The 19,310-nt window shown below is 48.8% G+C and overlaps 7 protein-coding genes across 8 annotated transcripts; 1 reads left to right on the top strand and 6 right to left on the bottom strand.

Annotated features, from left to right (window-relative positions):
- Positions 1–500: 500 nt before the first annotated feature.
- On the bottom strand, positions 501–1,943 carry ONS95_006734 (uncharacterized protein; the record flags this gene model as incomplete). The annotated part of the gene is made up of 1 exon (XM_058500208.1): positions 501–1,943. One exon carries the CDS (start codon positions 1,941–1,943, stop codon positions 501–503), a length of 1,443 nt encoding a protein of 480 aa, XP_058350044.1.
- Positions 1,944–2,550: 607 nt separating this feature from the next.
- On the bottom strand, positions 2,551–3,809 carry ONS95_006733 (uncharacterized protein; the record flags this gene model as incomplete). The annotated part of the gene is made up of 2 exons (XM_058500207.1): positions 2,551–3,627; positions 3,678–3,809. 2 exons carry the CDS (start codon positions 3,807–3,809, stop codon positions 2,551–2,553), a joined length of 1,209 nt encoding a protein of 402 aa, XP_058350043.1.
- A 1,064-nt stretch (positions 3,810–4,873) lies between these two features.
- ONS95_006732 (uncharacterized protein) lies at positions 4,874–5,800 on the bottom strand (the record flags this gene model as incomplete). Its single annotated transcript, XM_058500206.1, has 1 exon — positions 4,874–5,800. One exon carries the CDS (start codon positions 5,798–5,800, stop codon positions 4,874–4,876), a length of 927 nt encoding a protein of 308 aa, XP_058350042.1.
- A 1,218-nt stretch (positions 5,801–7,018) lies between these two features.
- ONS95_006731 (uncharacterized protein) lies at positions 7,019–9,155 on the bottom strand. 2 transcript variants are annotated; one of them, XM_058500204.1, is made up of 5 exons: positions 8,692–9,155; positions 8,154–8,516; positions 7,841–8,070; positions 7,657–7,772; positions 7,019–7,585 (listed from the first exon to the last, which is right to left on the bottom strand). In XM_058500204.1, exons 1-5 carry the CDS (start codon positions 8,964–8,966, stop codon positions 7,559–7,561), a joined length of 1,011 nt encoding a protein of 336 aa, XP_058350039.1. In that variant the 5' UTR covers positions 8,967–9,155; the 3' UTR covers positions 7,019–7,558. The 2 variants fall into 2 exon arrangements, with proteins under 2 accessions (XP_058350039.1, XP_058350040.1); XM_058500205.1 differs by having other exon boundaries at positions 7,657–8,070.
- ONS95_006730 (uncharacterized protein) lies at positions 8,556–8,981 on the top strand (the record flags this gene model as incomplete). The annotated part of the gene is made up of 1 exon (XM_058500203.1): positions 8,556–8,981. The coding sequence occupies one exon, from the start codon at positions 8,556–8,558 to the stop codon at positions 8,979–8,981; it is 426 nt and encodes a 141-aa protein (XP_058350041.1).
- A 255-nt stretch (positions 9,156–9,410) lies between the features above and the next one.
- Positions 9,411–10,610, bottom strand: ONS95_006729 (uncharacterized protein; the record flags this gene model as incomplete). The annotated part of the gene is made up of 4 exons (XM_058500202.1): positions 9,411–10,194; positions 10,245–10,391; positions 10,442–10,541; positions 10,592–10,610. The coding sequence occupies 4 exons, from the start codon at positions 10,608–10,610 to the stop codon at positions 9,411–9,413; spliced, it is 1,050 nt and encodes a 349-aa protein (XP_058350038.1).
- A 2,688-nt stretch (positions 10,611–13,298) lies between these two features.
- ONS95_006728 (uncharacterized protein) lies at positions 13,299–15,038 on the bottom strand (the record flags this gene model as incomplete). The annotated part of the gene is made up of 4 exons (XM_058500201.1): positions 13,299–13,652; positions 13,754–14,416; positions 14,468–14,714; positions 14,884–15,038. 4 exons carry the CDS (start codon positions 15,036–15,038, stop codon positions 13,299–13,301), a joined length of 1,419 nt encoding a protein of 472 aa, XP_058350037.1.
- Positions 15,039–19,310: the final 4,272 nt, after the last annotated feature.

Raw genomic sequence — 19,310 nt, 5'->3', positions numbered from 1 at the left:
TGCATCAATGTCAACAAGAGGTCGCCAAATCTGGAGGCTGTCAGCGCAGAATTCCCACTGTGCCTTTTAGACCAGACGTGTGGTACCGAACATTGCTTCAAGGTCGTGGTACTTTTCAACAAAATGGTCGTGGCCATACAGAGAAGCCAGGGCCAGATTTTTAAAGGCATCGGGCGATCTTGTTGTAGATATTGTTTTTCTGTCGCACGAATTCAGAAATCTGTTTCTGAGTAAAGTCACTGTACAAATTTGGTTGTAAATGCGTATGATACCATGACCATTTAGATGATTATGCAGTGGTGGGAGGTACGATCTACTTATGAGCCGGACTAAGTAAGACATAAGTGAGAATACATAAGATTTCCAATCAGCTATGTATCTGCAAGTCGTCTAAGAGAATACCCAAGCTGGGTTAATTCTCAGAATTAAAATACACATCGCGTAGAAAATCATATAGTTTCGGAAAAAGAAAGCAGGTAGCTGCGTGGAATATCATGGCTTCAAGGTCCATCAGGATAAGGCCCGAGTCGACTGAAAAGCTTCAATACCTCATGCCACAATATAAAATCCATCCAATCAGAGAAGAGAAAGCTCATCGATTCAAACTCGGACTCATGTAGATTCGACGCAGAACCAATTGAAAACGAAAGTAACATCGGGACTGGAGGAGAATCGAGAGCTGTCAGACTCTCAGAGGCAGCCACGTCTTTCACAGTGTAGAGATCAAAACTCTGTGCTGACTCTGGATCCAACTTCGAACGAAGAAGTAGACTGAAACGTGACTGCCCGTGATTTATCAAATATGTGGAGGCTGGGGTTTCGTACTCTGCTACTCGGTTCACCATCATGACTGCAAAGAGCTTCGGGGGTATGAAAGCACCCAAGTTGATGATACGCAGTGGTTCTCCATACATAGCCATTCTATACACAGAAAATCCTTCGTTCCGCAAAGTGACCCCATCTAAGCTTCCAGTGGGTCGGAGAAAAGCGATGATTCCGGAACTCATGGCTAGATCAAGGAGCTTAGAGCCGTGTTGTAGGAATGTTGACCTGAGGGCAAAGCCTAGCAGTGGGCCCATGACTCGAGGATTGGGGATCGTTTCGTCCGATAGGTAGTTGATCCAATTGCTTTGCCTATCAAGGGCGGATCCTGGTTGCCAGAGTTCAGCTCCAGGCAGGAAAATGGACAATTGCTTGTTCAGCTCGCGGAAGTCGTCCCAAGATCTGATTATAGTCCATTCCGCATCCCCAATAACGTTTTCGATTGAGATCTTATAGAATTTGTGCGAAGAGGCTTCCGTCACTTCAAATATCCCATGCTCGCACAGTGTCAAATAGGGACCAGTACAGGCTTTAACCGCTCGATTCATTTCATCACTGTCTGTTCCACGGTTCCAGGGCCGCCTGTTGAAAACAAAGATCTCTAGGAGTGAATACCAGATTGAAACGTCAGAGAGTTCTTTGCCACGAAAACTGGGGTTTGTTTTCAGGCGTCCACCACAACGACGAATTAACCGCCTTAGGTCAGGCGCCATGTAGCTCTCAGTCGAGTTTGCGGACCATTTTATGGGATATTCTGCTGGATTACTGAAGAATTCTTGAGTGATTCCATTTAAATTGACCGAAGAGTTGACGTAAGAAGCTAGAGGGGAATACTCTTGGACGATCGATGCAAAATTCCTCTGTGAGCTCCCTATCAATGGTTCGTGTTGAACCATAGAATCAGCTCCTTCAAGAACTTTGTCGTCATAGATTTCGCGCAACGGCTTTTGAAGGCTGACCACATCAATGTTTGGCGGCTTTTCTTCCAAGGGCAAAATGTGGCATGTGTGTACCCGAGCGGTCAGATAATGAGTCTTCAAGAAACAGAAAGCTCCTTTCATCTGGCCTTTGACTGGTTGCCCATTTCTTTGTGAATAGTCTTGCATTTCGGCAATATTCATCGTAATCTTCGAGGTATTTCATGGCAATCTCTGGCACAAGTGGATCTTCAACATCAGGAGATGCTAGAAGTCCGCATATTGCCGTTAACAGAGCTCCTAGAGACCATTTGATCTGCCTTGAGTTTCCCGAGAACCATAAATCCGAGGGATCCTTGACATGGGATTCGCTGAAGCCTGCGGAAAGCACGTCGTTCCACTTGTCCTTGTAGTCGGCACAAATGTGCCCTTGCGGAGATATGTTGGGGTGGTAGATTTTTGTGTGGAAACGCATGAGCGGGGGTCCACAGGGATCACTTTGTGACAATTTGATTGTAATCCAGAATACACCGCCCTCGTAAGGTGTCTCAGGCGGTCCTTCTATACTCGCCAGTATTCTGTCCAGCCTGTCATCTAGAGGGGCTGCACTGACAAAAGGCACTTTTCCGGACCGAATATTTCGCAGCTCAAGAAACATCCTCTTTGCTGCAGAAGATCCGCTGTTCACATGAGCAACGATCTTCCCTGAATTGTTTATCCAGTATTTGGTGTCTTCTTCCTTAATTTCCTGTAACTGCTCACCATAATGACTGTCACCCGTTTGAAAAGCCAAAGGTTTCCGTGGTTGTGCCTACGCAACTAGGTCACTCAGTAAGCGTTGATTCTGAGGTAAGCCGCTTGAAGATGTCGAGTTCTCGATTGCAATCTCCGTCAGTGCTTCGGGAGTTGACTTCAAAAGATTCTGTGATCCAAGCTGAGGTTCATTGGCTTCTTCGTCTTCATGTTGCACTAGAAGCAGGAAGCTGCATGCTCTTTCCATTTGGAGGCATCTCGTACAAGCTTGGTCTTTATCATTTGTGACGCACTTGTAATGTTCTGTCAGACATTCAGTACATGACGTCGCCGGCTTTGCTTTTTCTTTCGGCCGGCGTAAAGGAGGAACAGCTCGGAATTTCTGTGCCTGCGGCTGTCCTGAAATCAGTGAAAGACGTGCGCTTTCAGACAGTGAATGGCCATTACTGACCAAACTTTCGGTCTGTAAGGATCTCATCCCACCAGATGTTGTAATCGAGGCTGTTGTTGCCAAGTATATGGTGCTGAAATCCAGAGTTTCTCCGCTGAGGCGCTCCAAGACAGATCCGGTCATGAGTTCGAGACGTTGAGTAGCGGTCTCGAAGACCTGAAATTGAAGTGACGATTTTCTCAAAGTAGCATCGCGTAGCAGTCTCAGACTTTGAACGTCGGAGATGTCTTTGATCTCCTCAACAAGCTTAGCATGCTGCTGTTCAAGAAGTCCAAAAGACTTGGTAATACTTTCAAGTCCATCAACAAAGTCTCGAAGTCGACTGATCATCGCCTCAAAGTCATCAACTCTATGAATATCGAGTCTGAAGACATATTTGGACGAGACTTCTGGGTGAGCCTTCTGCAACATGAATTTGAGTCTTTCGTAGGGCTGTTTGAACACTTCTAAGCCCCGTGAAGACGTCGAATGAGAGAACCCAACTGGCCCCAAACCATCTGCCCTGCCCATCGGCTTTGCTCCATCGAGCATGGATTTGATGTTTTTGAGGATTCTCAGAACTACTGCATTTATATCCGGGCGATCTAGCTTCTTATCATACCGAAGCTTTTGTCCTTCGTGATAACTGGGAATCAGCCCGATAGACTCGCCCCAAAGCCCAAACCTGATTCGCTGTAATGAGAACTACAAGTAAGTCAGCATCGATCACAGATGAAATTAGATGACAGGCTTACCAGAGTAAATAGCTGCTCATGTTCCTCACTAAGGTTTACATCATCGACCGCAATGTCAAATTGCTCGATGCAGCTGGTGAATAAGGCTGGCACGCTGACAGTGGCCGATGTTAACTCGGCGGCTTCTGCCATATTGCCCGGCTCTCCTACAACGCTCGTCTACGACATCGGTTGCGGAGCGCTGGTCAAACCAAATCAGCTGTGCGATAATGTTACTTGAAAGATCATCATACAAGGAGGTGGTTCATTGCAGAAGAAAGAGGCTATGAACACGGGACAGAGGCGACAAAGCTCGCTGAGGTGGCTGTGTGCAGCTTGCCTCACCCGTGGGCCTCAGCCCCGCGACCTTCAGCCAGCCTCACCCGCCATTGGGTGAGAAGTGCCACAGTCGTGCCAAGCTGGCAGATATCCCCAGCTTTGTGGTCCGCACGGAGAGGTGCATGCAGGAGAATTGTGTTTCATGTTTCGCGAGCGGCATGTGATGATGTGTCGTTTCGACAAACGATGAGCGAGATGACTTCGAGAGTGGATCCTATGTTGCCTCGCGTGCATGTGAACCTTGTTATCCGAGTGTGGCACCTGCCAACTGGAGAACGAGCAGGCAAATATGACACGAAGAAGGAGAAGCTGTCCGCAAACGGAGAGCAGATCTGTTGAGATATATGATGATCTGGTGGATTAGACTACTATCAATAGTTCCTTCTCTGCTTGTGCATATGTTCGTTCCTTCTTTCCAACCCTGTCGAAGATCTGAGTCCGAGCCGCCGTTCAATCTCCACAAGATTGTGCATCCTCGCAGAATGGAACGGAGGTTCTGTAATGGAAATGTGCGTCCATGGCCCTTGGCTACCCGTGCAGTTGATACCAGATCCATCCACGACATTGCTGGGCCATATTGATCCTCGGTCCCCCATGGAGCAAGCTACCCGCTCACCCATCATCTGCATGTCTCTTTCAATCCCATAGCCGTAGCGTCCGTTCAAGTGATCCCGAGGGTTTTGCTCGTCATATGCTGATAGATTTGACGGTATTGAAAGTGATCTAGTGCAGCGGTTCGTAGTGTATTGTCCTCGGGTATATAGATCGAAAGCATGACGCCATATTATACTATCCTTTGCTCCGGATCTCGAGTCGTGTTTGGGGGTATTATAAGCGTAGTGTCTCGGTGCAGGCGTGAGTCCTGTCTCGAGGTATCTTCAGCCAGAACTTCTCGGCCTCATCACATAACCTCTTGCAAGAGCTTGCTCAAACTGACTGACAACATAGGGCAGTGGACCCCTCGGAGACATTCCATGCCGTGAGTCTTCTGACCGCACTGCCCAACCTAAGCTTCTGGGACCTCCAGGCATATCTCCTACGCTGTCCCAAGTCCATGGTTCCCATGCATCTTCGTGAGGTAGACTGTCCACTGTCATCATAGCCTGCTGCAGTGCTTCCAGGTCTCTCACCCGCTGAGGGTCTTCCTGCCTCCTATTCTCAAGCTCAATTCCTGTCGTCGTTGAATTCGGATGCTCAGACTCTGGTTCAATGTACCAAGGCTCTGTAGTCCAGGGTAATCCGTCCTCTCCCAGCCTGAACTGTGATGGAAGTGGTGGAAGTGGCCTCTCCAATCTGTCTTGTATCCCACCTATGGGCATACTAGACGTGTGCTGGAGGCCACCGAATTGGTTGAAGGTTCCCATAGAACTGACTGGACTGGTTGGACCGATGGACTCGGAATGATCGGACAGCGATGGAGGAGCAGAGCTCCCTCTTTCGCGACTGTTTTGTGTCCGAATAGACATTCTCCTCGGCTGATATTCTTGCCAATCTTGCCACTCTTGCTGCCGATGCTGCTCATTATAGTAGCCACCGACTCCTGGCATCAAGATAGCAGGATGTGGTCCTTCAAAATCAGTTGCTCGGGGTTGTTGGTAATAGTCCCGTTGCTGTAAAAGGTGTTCCTCTTGCTGCTGACGCTGTTGATGTAATCTTTGTTGCATTCGTCTCGAGGTATATGCCATGGAAGCCGTATGTGGTGGTCGATTTGAAAACGACACGCCGAACTCGACGCTAACAAATATTCCTGGCGCAGGTATCCGAGTCGTCCGAGATCGATGATTGTTTGATTCCCGGTTCGCCATTGTTTAGTCTCCAGCTCCGGAGTCAACGGGAACTGCTCGAAACCAGGTGCGGAGAATTGTGGGATGTTTGAGCCGCACTGGCTCGAAGAGAATTGAAGGGACGCAAAGGTTTAAAGACGATTTTGACAACGTCGTATCAGGTACCCTAGGCTTACTTGACTAAGAAAGACGCACCCCTACTGCTACGTACTGCGGGAAGCCGAGAGGGATAACTCGGCTGTTCAACAACACCATGAAACCTGGCGCTCCTCGAGTCCGTCCTCAATCCAGATCGCACAGCAGTGACAGCGCGGGCCGGGATTACTGTCAATATATTTCGCCTGGAAGTCGAGCTTTTGCAGTCTAAGACCGACCGCACTTGGCGACTTAGGAGTTGGGAGTTGGGAGTTGGGAGACAAGGCTCTGGTTACGGATGCGGCATGGAAGTGGAGGGGGAGGGAAACAACGAAGGATCAGATGGGGGGCTGTGCATCCCTTGATCCCGAAGAAACAAACAAATCACCAAAGCGCGCGCGATGCAGCGGTGGAAATGAAATGAGAAATGTGTTCAATCTGGAAATTGGTCCTGCCCTTCAAACACGGGCTCGGTCTGGAGTCGGCGACACTGAAAACTGGTGAAAATGATGGGTGGTGGTGGTGGTGGTGGTGGTGGTGTTAACGATGACGAGGTGAGTTGAGTTGGGTTGGGTTGGGTTGGGTTGTTGTTAGCTGGGAAGCTGTGACACTGAAAGTAAACAAGTAAGTTGCAGTACTGTAAGACTGTGGGGAAAGGATAAGGTACTAGGTACAGTACAGTACAGTACAGTACAGTACAGTACAGTACAGTACAGTACAGTACAGTAAAGGTTGGCATGTGCCCTGCGGACATAAGGTAAGGTAAGGTAGGTAGGGGGCGAACATAGCCATAGCGTACCTTGGAGAGCGATGGAGCAGCAGTAGTACGTACGTCCGTACAGTACTCGCTCCAGCCTCAGCCCCAGCCCCAGCCCCTGTCTCGTGCTCAGATCGGCCGTGTAGGCTACCCGAGTTGGTGCAGGACAGCGACAGCGACAGCGACAGCCCAGTGCAGTAGTAGTGCAGTGCAGTGCAGTGCAGTGCAGTACAGTAGAACGCCACCCGGAGATCTGGAAGCTTTGCTCCTTTAAGTTTTGGGGAAAACATGTCCGACGTCCCTGATCTCCACAGGGGTTTACTTAGGGGCAGACCTGACATGTTCGATGTGCGAGTGCAGGTTATTTCAGTTTCCGTGCCGCAATTGATATGATATAATATGATATGGATATGATCAGACACGTCTTATGATCTCGTGGCTTTGAACGTGGTTGCGCCTCCATCGGGCTGTAACGACATTCATAAATATAACTCAAGAGAGAGAAAAGGAGCAAAACGCGAGATGGCTGCGGATGGAGACAAAGGCTGGGCATATGGTCTTTTCTCCAGGTGTGTCAGGCATGACTGTAGATACTCTCATTCTATGGATTGCAGGAGTTCAATAGCCCTATTGCTTATTTCTCATCATATGACTTGGCAGAGGAGCAACAAAGGAAGCGAGGGGCGGCGGAGCGTCCTCTGGTCTGCGAACCAGAACTATCCTCGTTCCATTCGGTTTCGCTCACGCAAGGTAAAGTCAGAACCTCAATCGATGATTGGCCGGAGTAAACCTCAAAAGGTTGAGTCCTTACAGATCGAACCTCAAACCATCCTGAATCCTCGGTGGTGCAATCGCAGTTTTCGTTTGTCGGATCCCCGTGCCTCAACTCATGATGATGCCGGCACAGCCCAAAACTACAGTACGTCAAAATCAGTTAACGGACCGACACCCCACCTAGAGTCTGGGAAGGTGAGATTATGCTTACTTCCATCATAATCTGCTTATTCCTCGAGAATAATGTGAGGATTTTCTGGCCCAAGATGGCGACCTGCCAGACTGCATCTGAGCTCAGAAGGTTAATTATCTCTGCTCCGGTTTGGGCTATGAGTTTTGTTAGTATATTCCTTCATCTGTTCTAAGGAGACTGTTCTAGGGAGGCTTCCACTTGCCATTCCACACCTTGACCCTACCATCGGAGCCACCAGTGATGAAGATTTCCTCGTTTCTTTGGAGTGTTGTCACAGAATTGTCATGAGCTGAGACTTCCCAGTTCTTGGAGTAATTTTCCAGAGACCAGGAAAATATGTCACCGCCAGCACTGGTACTGATCAGATTCGATGATGAGAGGTCCAGGAACGTGATCAGACTAGTATGCCCCTGCAGCATAGTCTGGCATGTCCTTGAATCCAGGTTAGCTCATCCACCATGCAAGTAACTTCAAGTCCAGGAGGATCAAGATGCAAAAGCAGCAATACAACATACCCCGAAACTGGATCCCACACTCTCACTGTCTTATCCATACTCCCAGTAACGATCCTCTTTCCATCAAAAGCCACAGCATATAATTTCTCCGTATGATCCTTTAGAACATGTAAACACGTCCCCGTTTCCAAATCCCAGACCCGCGCATCAGAATCGTAACTAGCAGAGACGGCGACGTTGTCTTTCACTGCGATCTGCCTGATGGTTTTGGTATGGCCTTCGAGGATTGCTTCACAGGTGGCGGTATTGATATTCCATATTCGAAGGGTGGTATCTCGTGAGCCGGAGAGAACTCGGGATGTTGAGAGGGTAGAGATGCAGCGAACAGTCATCTGGTGGCCGGCAAGGCTTACTTTCTTGTCACTAATTGTGGAAGGTCAGATATTATCGCTATTCGTTGGGATGTCTTCGCAACAGTCCTCACTGGAACAATTATTCAAAGAAAGTCAGATCGAGGATCTCCCAGTCCTATCTCAGCCAGGTCAAGATTACCAGAGACATCTCAAACCAACCAACAGAAGAGTAAATCAAAACTCACAGACTCCCTACCAACCAAATACCAACCAAACAATCCGTCCCTCCAACGGCAAGCCATTCTTCCTCCTCCCTCCCTTCTTCGAACCACGTATCCAAAGCCCAAACACCACCCTTCTGACTCGCCTGGAGAATTCTTTCATGGCCATCATTTATATCAAAGACCCTTACTGTCCCATCATCAAGTGCTACGAATATATTGCGCAAGGTGGTGTGGAGAGCTGTGACAACAGAGTCAGACGTTTGAATGACCTGGGTGCTAAGTGGGGATGGCATCATGGAGATCTCTGGTAGTCGGTGAGAATTAACAGAGCACTTGTATATATATATATATCTGTCCGTGTCGAAAAGGAGTTTTGTATGCAATTTTGTTCTTGAGTACTATTGAAGTGGAAGCAACCAGTGGCGAGGATCAGCCTTATGTAGGGGCGGGGTATTTGATACACAGCCTCGTCTAGCTCCCCGGTGGAAAAAGACTTCTCGTCAGCTGAAAATTGAACGTAGTTGTTAGATTTTAGAGGCTATAACTTGTAATAAATAACTGCTTATTCGTTGATCAATTTGCAAAAGCACAAGCATTCTACGGCACAGTACGAAACACTTCTCCAAAAGCCACCCTCTCAACATTCAACATCAAAACAATGTAACGAGAAAGGTCGAGTACGAAAACTAAAAGCCACAGGGTATCTCCATCTCTATCCCCACCATGAAAACACTTATCTATCACTTAGTAGTAGTAGCAGTAGTAGAGACACCCCTCTCTGCCTCACTGTCCGGGTTCTTCCCCACATCAACCCTTCCCTCCTGATGGGTTTCCCAAAATCTCTTATTCATATTCCGTCCTTTGATTGCACCATGAATGTCAAATGGATCAAAGAATGTGACAAGAAATGGTCTCTTATCGAGATACCCTGGGCCTTTAATCTCGGTGACTCCGTCTTCGGAAAGGTAAATGGTGTTGTCCCTTGGGATGAACCGCATCGGATGACGGAAGTTCAATAGGAAGGAATTGATTATCATGAGGACGCCTTCGAAAACCCAGAAAAACCATTCATATCTTATGAGCGGGGACAAATCGCTGTCTGTGTGTATAGCCGCAAAGTTGAGGTCCGAAACAGTGAAGTATTCGACCGTGCGAAATATGGTACGGACTCCAATCAGAGTGGACGAGATATAGAGAGTAACAAGTGCGGCGTGTAAGTTGGCGGGTAGGAGATTGGCTTTCTTGCACCGGCGATGGAAGTAGCTGGCGAGTACCAAAAATGCTGCGAGGATTGCGAGTTGGAGAACGAGCGCAGATTTGAGAAGGCTCTTGCCCATGTTCTGTTTGGATTCCGGTAGACTTGTGTTGGCTACGTATGCCGCGCCGTTGCCATTGAGAGCTTCTACGACGGCTGAGAGTGCACCAAACGTAGTCAGGACTCGGCCTGGATGGATTGGAGAATGGTACGGGACGTAGTAGAGAATTCTGGAGAGCATAAAGTAATTTGATAGCTCGTAAAGTGGTCTGTAAAATTAGTATGGGACCCCTGTTGGACGATGTATGGGAAGACATACGGGGCTGCATAGATAAAAACAAGACTGGCGATGAAGATGTTGACATTGTCGTAGTTGAAAGCCCCCACTTCGCGAAGGACATAACCAACAACGAAGAGGAGAGCGGACCAAGGCAGAACGCCAGAGACTTTCCAAGACTTATAGTGTCTTTCAGAGTGTCAGTTGACTTCTCCACAAGAAGCGCTGAAGAAACTTACATGCACTGCCAGGCATGCCAGAGTCCGGAGACGAGGAATAAGAATGCCCATACTACGGGTGCTCCTTTGTTTGGTGCATAAAACCATAAGCTGCCGTCAACTTCACAGTCATCAGCGAGTCTCTCGACACGACTTTCAGTCCAAACGAACCATACTTCCCGTCCTCCATCTTGTACGCTTCCCGGTTGTATCAGATCTGAATTCGGTCTCGAACAATAGATGCTGGAGATTGCGATAGTAAAATTGAGAAATGCGCTGTTGCGCAAATTGTTGTTGTTGTGAGGGTTGCGGTTCAAGTGGCAGACGTCGTTCAAATCTCTGTGAACCAGCGGAGTAAATGAGTCTTGGGAATCAGAGAAGCGGCAATATATAGGAATTCTCTAAGTCCATCGTCTCAGCCGACTGTGGCAGCTCTTCCCGCACCGCACTGCCCTACCGTGTAGAATGCGAAGATCCATGTCGCATTCCAAGACGCTGATTGGCTGCCAGGCCGCATCCGCCCCATCGTCGCTACCTTATGCGAGAGCCGTATTGACAGCAACCTAGTCTGCCAGTCTCGAGCTTAAAAGGACGTCGATCACGGCCCCAGTCCCAGGTCTTGCTGTCTGGCAGTACCTCATCGGACCTCCCAACCTCCTGACGTTCAGGATTGGTGGTATTCTATCGGGTGTAACACTATTTCGAAACGATTCTTTTTGGTCCGGGCAAAGACACCCTATCACCTGTCCGAGTATTTCGCAACTGTGGAGTTCACGCCAGACGAACGTATGGGACAGTCTCAAAGGATCATTTCATGATCGAGCGATACTTGGTTGTGATGAATCCTCTTGCGTTCCCGTCCTTTGAGGTTTTTAGGACCAGATCGGGATGTCAGACGGGAGAAATTTCTAGCCGAGAATCTAGGGTTGAGATCAACCTTTGTTTCGCCCATCTCTGCCGACATCTTGTTGGCCCAAGTGAGACATGACATCAAAAGACAAATTAAGCAATGAACCGGCGAGAAACAAGCTTCTTACGTTTTGACATCGCAAGACATCCCCGAGATCTTACGGTCATCGTCGCTATCCCTTTCGCTGGATCTAAGTCCACTTCGAAGCCTGGGGCAGAACGTTATCTTGTCAGCATCATTTGCGAGCATCTGCAGACACAAGTATGCAAAGTAAAACACCTCGATCCAACAACACTCTTCAACGCAGCTGGCAGGGACAATAGCAGCATCAACTCATGTCGCAATGTGAAAGACAAGCTGGATGAAACTCCTCTAGAACTTGCTCTTCATCTCGAGAATAGGTCTACGACGACACTACTTACGCCGCACCGATTGAAATTCAGGGCTCAATTTTTCTCAACACTAACAGAATCTTTCACGCGAGGGATGAAAAATTTATTTTCAATCCATGCTTGACTATCTGTAGACTTCAATCTTGCCTCCGGCATTGAGGGTGTCCCCCTTCGCGTTCTGTTGCAAAAGTCACCCTATCATTGGATATGGGACATGGTGAGAAGTATAATCATCCGCTCTTCTGCTCAGAAGCTAGACCTGAGGGGGCTTTTGTCAACGACGATACATTGGAAGCAGTAATCGACCGTTCAACTGCTAGTCGAATTGAGTTTCTCGTCTGCCAAAGAGAGGCCCACATGCAGGCCAAGCGAGTACTGCCCGTGCATGGTAGGACCAGTCACAGACGGCTATTAGGAGCCCTTCTTGAGAAAGGGCAGGCGTTCTCATGCGACGATCCCGGCGATTGATTGCTCATCCGCTTGACGTTGACGGAAATCGTTGAGTTGAAGGACTTGCTCCATGAAGCCGAACCGACCGTTCAACTTCGATTGCTCCAAGCATCCTGTCATTGAAATAGCAGCAGCGCCGTCTACAAGCAATTTGTAGTGGTAATGTATATCTGCGGAATACGAGCATGTGAGGGAGCCAGGCGAAGCAGGGAAGTCTCATTCACATACTATTAACCTCAGAAAATATGAAGGAGATGATTGAACATGGCCGGATTGTTATGATAGCCCATTTTGAGACTTCCTCAACCTTAGTAAAATCCCCCTATACCCAACACCAACACCGCAGATTCGAAATGGCTCGTGGCACTTGAGTCGATCTACAGCTTGCCTGTGGTTGCATGTAGGCGAGGCAAGCCTGGCCCCAGACAAGGGGTCTAAATATAGCTACGACACAATAAATGGATGACAGATGTCAAAGCACTAGCGGCCCGACAGAGCAATGCATCTTTTTTCGTGGTAGATTGTATACTCCTTTATCTAGTACGCTATGACTTCTACGTCAAGTCTCATCAACCACAGGTCTGGCCGTTTCTCCAGCTTTGCTTGCATCTCCTCACAGCGTCAAGCGAGGGCTATGTCAACAAACAAACAAATAAAACATGCACACCATCTTCGACGCCACCAACTGCAACATATAGAACTACCAAAGGAAACGAATGAGTATATGCAAGAGAGGGAAGTCTGCTCACGAGTCGCACATGAAATACCAAATTGCCACGGCCCAAGAACCCGTGTATCGTAAATCCAACTGATGCTGGAATCTAGAGACCGAGAAGAACTAGAAATATGCCACCGACAGTCCTGGTCACGTCATGAACTTCTATGCTTCGCATCTGTAGCGTGCTATCAGATAAACCAACCAGCTAACCAATCAACCGAATCAAGTCACCGTATGTCGAGCTCCACGTATATACTCCAACTCCTTCCTATGCCAGCACATAATACCATCTTCTCACTGATCATATCATCTCTGTAGCCTGATATCTATCTGCTAGCTGTGTGTGTAAGCACCATGTATCTACCACCCGAATCAACTCCTAATGAAAGTGAGAACAGCGAGGTTGACCTAAGCACCCATAACCTTGTTTTCGCTCAATTCCCACCTATCCTCCTGCAGCGCTTTCAATGCCTCTCTCCCTTCATCCGTCAACTCTGGCTTCCCCAGGGGCGACGTAGCGCCGACAAAAAATCTAGGAGTCCATGTCGTACCGGTTTCTTCTCTCTCCTTGGCTTTCTCGCGCTGACGCTCTTCGAGCTCTTGCTTGAGTGCTGTGGCGCGCGAGTACTGCCTTGAGTTGATAGCTTCGGTGACAGAAGACCAGAAGCGGAGGGACTCATTGGGTAATTGCGCCGTTGGTGGGGGAAGGAGCTTGGGGGCTACGCTTAGGGGGGCAAGGTCTATTAGGAGGGTTTGAGTATCCTGGTTCTGTTAGCTAATCTTGCCTGGTATTGAATAGGTACATGTCTCAGGGAGAAATTATTAGGGGTGGGGATGACGAAAGCAGAGATGTTTACACATACCCCTTTCGGGCCAAGCGAGAAATAAAGCTTCTCTTTCCAGTTCCCCGATATCCTAGCCAGAACATCCTTGTCGGGGACGTCTTTGATTTTCGTCTTATTGTCGTTCTCGGGATCATATCGAAAGATGACTCCCTCCACTTTGTTCTGCGTCTTGCCTAGCCAGCCTTCTTCCATGTAGTGCAGAATAGTCTTGGTCTTCGTTTGGGGACAGGTGATAAAACACAAATCTCCTACCGTCACGCTTAGACTCCCTCGTAGTAAGCCTCCCAGGTGGGCAGCTGGGTGTGTGAGCTGATATTCCTCATTATCCCGTTTTGAGAGCGTAATGAATATCCCTAGGTTGTGCTCCCCAGGAGTGACTCGTATACTTGTGCCTGTGAATTTGGCAGAAATCTGGTCGAAACCTCGGGCTGTGAGCCCTTTCTCGGGACAGTCCACAAAGAACGCTGAGACAGGAGGGTGGTGAGATGTCTGTTCTGTGAGATATGACACCTTTACCACACGACCATTCTTTTCTACAGCCTTTACATCGGCAGGTGGCGAGGCATTGCGCGAGGCTGCAGGTGTTTTCTTTGATTTGATAGAGGACGCCGCGCTTCCTGCTGCAGATTGCATTTTGCTTGCCGTGATGGCCGGCGCGGTATCTTGTACCTCCCAGTTACACTATGCCGTCATCAGTGACCAAATCCTTCACCAGCAGTATGCCAAACCTACCCGGAAAAACTCTCCCAGAGTTGAGTTGTACGGCTTGCATGGTTTCCCCTTCACATACTTCAAATCTTTAGTAAACCAAAACCGGAGTACCTCCAGCATCCTATCAAAGGCATCGTCCGAGTCGCCAATGGCTACGAAGGTGTGCGGCTGGTCGAGGTAGTTCCAATACTCGAGATTAGGCGTCGGCTCCAGAAGTTGGGCTGGCAATGAGAAGCGCACCGAAGCAATATCTGCTACTCCAATGAATCTGCGAAAGGAATGCCATATCAGTACAGTTCTACCATGATACAGCAAGCTAGTTTCGAGACTTCAGATCTCTGAAACAGTGAGAGGCAAATTTGACTTGAAATCCCGAAGATAGAGCGGTGAAGGAAAGAATTATGGTCCGTCCTTGCCCTCGCAGATTGACATCTTACTTTCTCAAGATACCCAAGAACATCCGCAGTTTCGAGGTATCATCTGGAGGTTTTTCCGCCGTAGCCAAGGCGTTATTCGCAGAAGAGTCGGACGCAGTGGAAGGGGCAGTCGAAGCCGGGGAGGGCTCAAATGAGCCCGAAGAAGCTGAAGCCATAATGATACAAAGACAGATTGAGCACTAGATGCTAGGACTTCGTGGATAGGCGTGATATCGAGTTGTGGAACGTCGTGACTGAATGGTGGTTGGACGAGGAAGCAATTGTCCTCGATTCCGAGCCCCAAGCCTGGTGACGTTTTTGAGGCGCTTGCGATAAGAAAGGAGATAGCGGGCCGTTTTAGAGTCGTTTAGCGATTTTGGATCTCAACAAAACATGGGCTGGAGCTGCGGAAACAGGCCGAATCATGGAAGGGAGAGCTTTGGAGGGAAATAAAGAAAGAGGAAAACATGTTATAAAGAGTGAGGGTGCATGTCGGTACCGGAGTATGATTTGGTTGCAACCTTCACTCGATTTGTGCACTTATTCAACGTTGCTGATACCACCTACTGACCTGAATCATGATAAGCCCAGGCGGCTTTTAGCGAATCATTGAACCACGGGACTCAACTCTCTGTCTTGAATTGTTCGTCAAGTGACAGACAGATGCGATGAGCCATGAGGCTACTTTACCACTATCAAAGGTAAGCCCAACTGAAAGCAAGCACTGTGGTCTATTGGTAAGCAGGCAGCTTGCCGAACAAGTAGTGCATGATTCGACCTCATTAACTCCAGCAAGACACTGTTCGTTTCCATGCCATTTGGATAGACAGAAACACGGCACCATTACCCGAAAAGCTGGATGTGCCAAGGCCAGTTGCGTCCTGAAAAAGGGCTGCGTTATGTAAGTTTAGTAATTCGAACCCGATATATCCTTCTCCATAAGCTTTTGGCAAGCAGAAAAACTACACGTTGCTCGTTGGTATCATGCATACATAGGTCGCGAAGTATGCGTAAGATCGTCGTCATATCAAACAAGCAGTTGGCTCTCCCCTTGACAGACCCGCCAAATCCGACGTCGCTACCCAAGTACCTGAGTCTCACCTCATGACTCGAGCAAAATGCCTTGCCATTATCTTCGCTCTGGCTGCAGACAGTTTAATATTCCCAGGAGTTTTCAACAAATGTCGAGGCAAATGCCGATACCAATAATCTACATATAGGCAGGGCAGTCCTCCTATTATACAGTAATAAGGTAATATTGGAAACACTAAAATCACGATACTTTCAAGCCGCCCCATCTGGTGGTCACCGTTCCCCGAGTGGCCGGCGCGGTGCAGGGAACATTCACCAGAATCACAACGTCTCATTCGGGGCTTTCCCCCATCTTGACCCATGGACAAAAGCCGTGGCTCGAAGCGGTATGTAACCCCATCGAAACCTCGGTATCATCTCTCCATCCGGCAGTGGGCAATGCCATCTGTGAATGCGTGCCGCGAATGGCAGATAGTAAACTCGTTTCTGGCAGACTTGCAGCGTTACATGCATTACGGAGTATATGCTTTGAATGTGCAGGCACAGCAGCAGTGCTGCGCTTCCTACAAGGAAGAGAATGTCGAAGACTGGGGGAACCCTTATGGCAAGGGCCAACATCGGCGGCGTGTACTGTAATTCTTTGTTTGCCTGTCGGCAACTGAAATTTTGAGCTCGTCCGAGGAAAGCAAGATAGTGGAAGCACAAACCTTGAGGACGTTGGTGTGAGGTTCATGGGAATAGAACCCTTATTTTTAGGAGTTAGTGGTCATCCAGTCGGAGAAATGGCTGGAGAGAGACAAATGGAAGGCGATCAAAGACATTCCGTTCTTCTAGTGTGGAACAAATGAGAAGATGGATAGGAAGCCGATTCGAAGCGCGTGCTTGGCCGGGGCTTACAAGGACCCTTCAGGTGACATCGGTGGATCTCGCAAACTTTGGAATCGCTTCCATGACGTAGTGTCAGACGATAATAAATAATTCTCACGACGATCGGCCTCAATTGAGTTTCGCAGATCTAGGGGTCTCGAGATATAAAAAGAAACATGTGGTCCGAGCCTCACCAGATTCAATAATCGACATCGGAGCGGGGCCCATTTTCTTACTTTTCTGGAGAAGAAGATACGAGCGATAGGCAATCTTTACTTCAATCGTCGCCATCCGCTCGTGGGTAGGTGTGGCGCGCTTTGGAAGCTGTAGAAGATACCCATGACGGCTGGGACTAATTCTCAAAGACTAATATCAGGGGAAAGTTTTTCCCCGGAGATGTTTCCTGAATTGTCTGGAGACAAGAAACCACCCATCCCTTTTGACAGGTTGAAGTATCGATATAGAATGACAATGACGTGTGTTGGAATTTTCTATGCCTGAACGTTGGCGGCAGTTCAGATTTCGTTCTGATGCACATCCATGTCACTGTGTTAGAGCGGCTTGTGGCTGGAATCTGCAGGCAACGGGAAGGGTGGCGCTTGCGACAGAGTGCTCTGTTGAGCATTTGGGGGCAAGATAGCGAGGGGTGTAGTGATATCTTCAAAATTGTTTGCTCAGGAGAGAAGCGCAAAAATGCCATGGACACAGAAAATAGTCACGAGTACCGTACTGTAACTCTCAAGGAGGGGGTCAGAAGTGGTGCAGACAAATGACCTGAGATTGGCCTAGAGCTTCCCCCTCCCCATACATGAGGCCTAGAGCTTGATGGGCAACTTCAGCGCCATACGACGCTGAGGGACTTGACCCCTCATGCATTCTCATTTCAGGCTCACGCATGGGACCGTTTCTCAGTGTTTCAGGCTTTGTACTAGCCTGTTCCCCTCAATCAATATAGAGATGGCAGGCCAAAGGGTCCCCTTTTCAGGGTCTTCTCTGCAGGTCCTGGAATCCGGGTATGCAGGTCATGGCAGAGCAGGCAAGGCAAGGCACGATACTACCGCATGTTGTTGAAAACCTGCACTAGATTTCGCCCGCAAGACTGATGTAAACAACCAAATTCAACATGGTAACGTGCTTCGTCCTATCGAACGAGCAAAAGCACTTCGCGCAACAGGGAGAAAAAAGTTCGGAAAACTAAGAAACCAACCAACAAAGGGATGACGTAGGTGAATTTTGTTCGCGATATTCTGCCGTGGACCCCTGTTCAAGCCAGCTATAGCTTGCCTATCGAAAAATCGACTTCGGGCCTTATGCTTCATTTGCGCCGGAACGCAAGTAATTAATGCGAGCAAGAAGGAGGCCTTCCAGCGCTTTATCCGGCGACCGCGCCGTACGTGTGCTTCGCATCGTGACCTTCTTGTCCTCGATCTCCAGACTTTGAGGTCAGCCAGAATGCAGCCGAATGATTTACCTGCGAGGCTGCATCGCATGCGTTGTCTAATCGGTCAGCTGCTCCCCAGCTCCCCTAATGCAGCTCTTGCTTGGTTGAAATGAGTCGTGGCAGCGTCATTCTCCAACAATCGCAACAGACCGTGATGAGGCACAAAAAGCGGTGAAATCTGTTGCATGAAGAACCATCATTGGCCGTAGCCTGCTTGAAGTCGGCTTACACCAGTGATAGTTGCCGGTGTTGTTACAGTATTCATCGAGGCCTCGGTGATAATCCGAGATTTGAAGGAACTGAGAATGACCTGATTCAGGGTGGAGTCTGAGGAGCCGCTCCGTGATCGTGCCCCATTCGACGCTGATATTGATGTGGGGGAGCGGCTGGGAGGCTATTTGCCAGCCGGCTTTGGTGTCGGTCCCTCCACGTTGACGGATTTTGAAGAACAAAACGAAAACTGGCGGGGACATGCAATGACTCTGAAAAGCCATCCTGAATGATGAGATGTAGACCTCCGAGGGAGCGTGTCGTTCTTGTAGACTGTGATTTGCCTGGAGTCGCAGGTCAAGCTACCCGCCTCGCTAGAACGCTCGATTTCAGCCACCTTTCCTCAGCCACGTCACGACGCCACATCCCAGAGGTTCTTTGGGAAATGATCTTCTACGGAGGAAACGAAAAAGACCCCGTCCTGAAATCGTATGAGACGTGTTAGACCATCACATGTGGCTTGACAGTCTCACTATTCTGCTCGATCATGGCTGCTCGATCTGTGGCTCCTCCCTCGCTTGCCCAATGGCATAGCAGGTTTCAGAGTGAAATTGCGGTCTCTGTTTAACCACATTCGCTATGGGAATTATAATCTCCATGAGCCCCAGCGAAGCACCGCCACAATGACAGCAGTCGATGCAACCTCGATCGTTGTGACAGCACCCTTAAATCTACTGTATTGGTCCGGCACCCCGCAGAATACTGGCCAGGCCGAGCATAAAGCTGCTGATCGACGGGAGATTTTCAACTGGACAGACGCCAACGTTCGCCGCGTGGCCTTCTTAAGGCTGAGGGCACAGTTCTGGGCCGTTTGTTTGTTGATCAGTTATAGTCGATT

The sequence above is a fragment of the Cadophora gregata genome (genome assembly GCF_030347475.1).
Source record: "Cadophora gregata isolate MNR1 chromosome Unknown scaffold_18, whole genome shotgun sequence".
Classification (NCBI taxonomy): domain Eukaryota; kingdom Fungi; phylum Ascomycota; class Leotiomycetes; order Helotiales; family Ploettnerulaceae; genus Cadophora; species Cadophora gregata.
Note: the sequence above shows the minus strand (reverse complement) of the source record. Positions and strands in the feature narration are given on the sequence as shown.

Excerpts from the sequence above, each read along its gene's own strand:
- ONS95_006731 (XM_058500204.1), bottom strand. The coding sequence starts at position 8,966 with ATGATGCCATCCCCACTTAGCACCCAGGTCATTCAAACGTCTGACTCT. Across the intron at positions 8,071-8,153 it reads GTGTGGGATCCAGTTTCGGG|GACATGCCAGACTATGCTGC; the intron begins GTATGTTGTATT and ends CCTGGATTCAAG. Across the intron at positions 7,773-7,840 it reads TAGGGTCAAGGTGTGGAATG|CCCAAACCGGAGCAGAGATA; the intron begins GCAAGTGGAAGC and ends CAAAACTCATAG.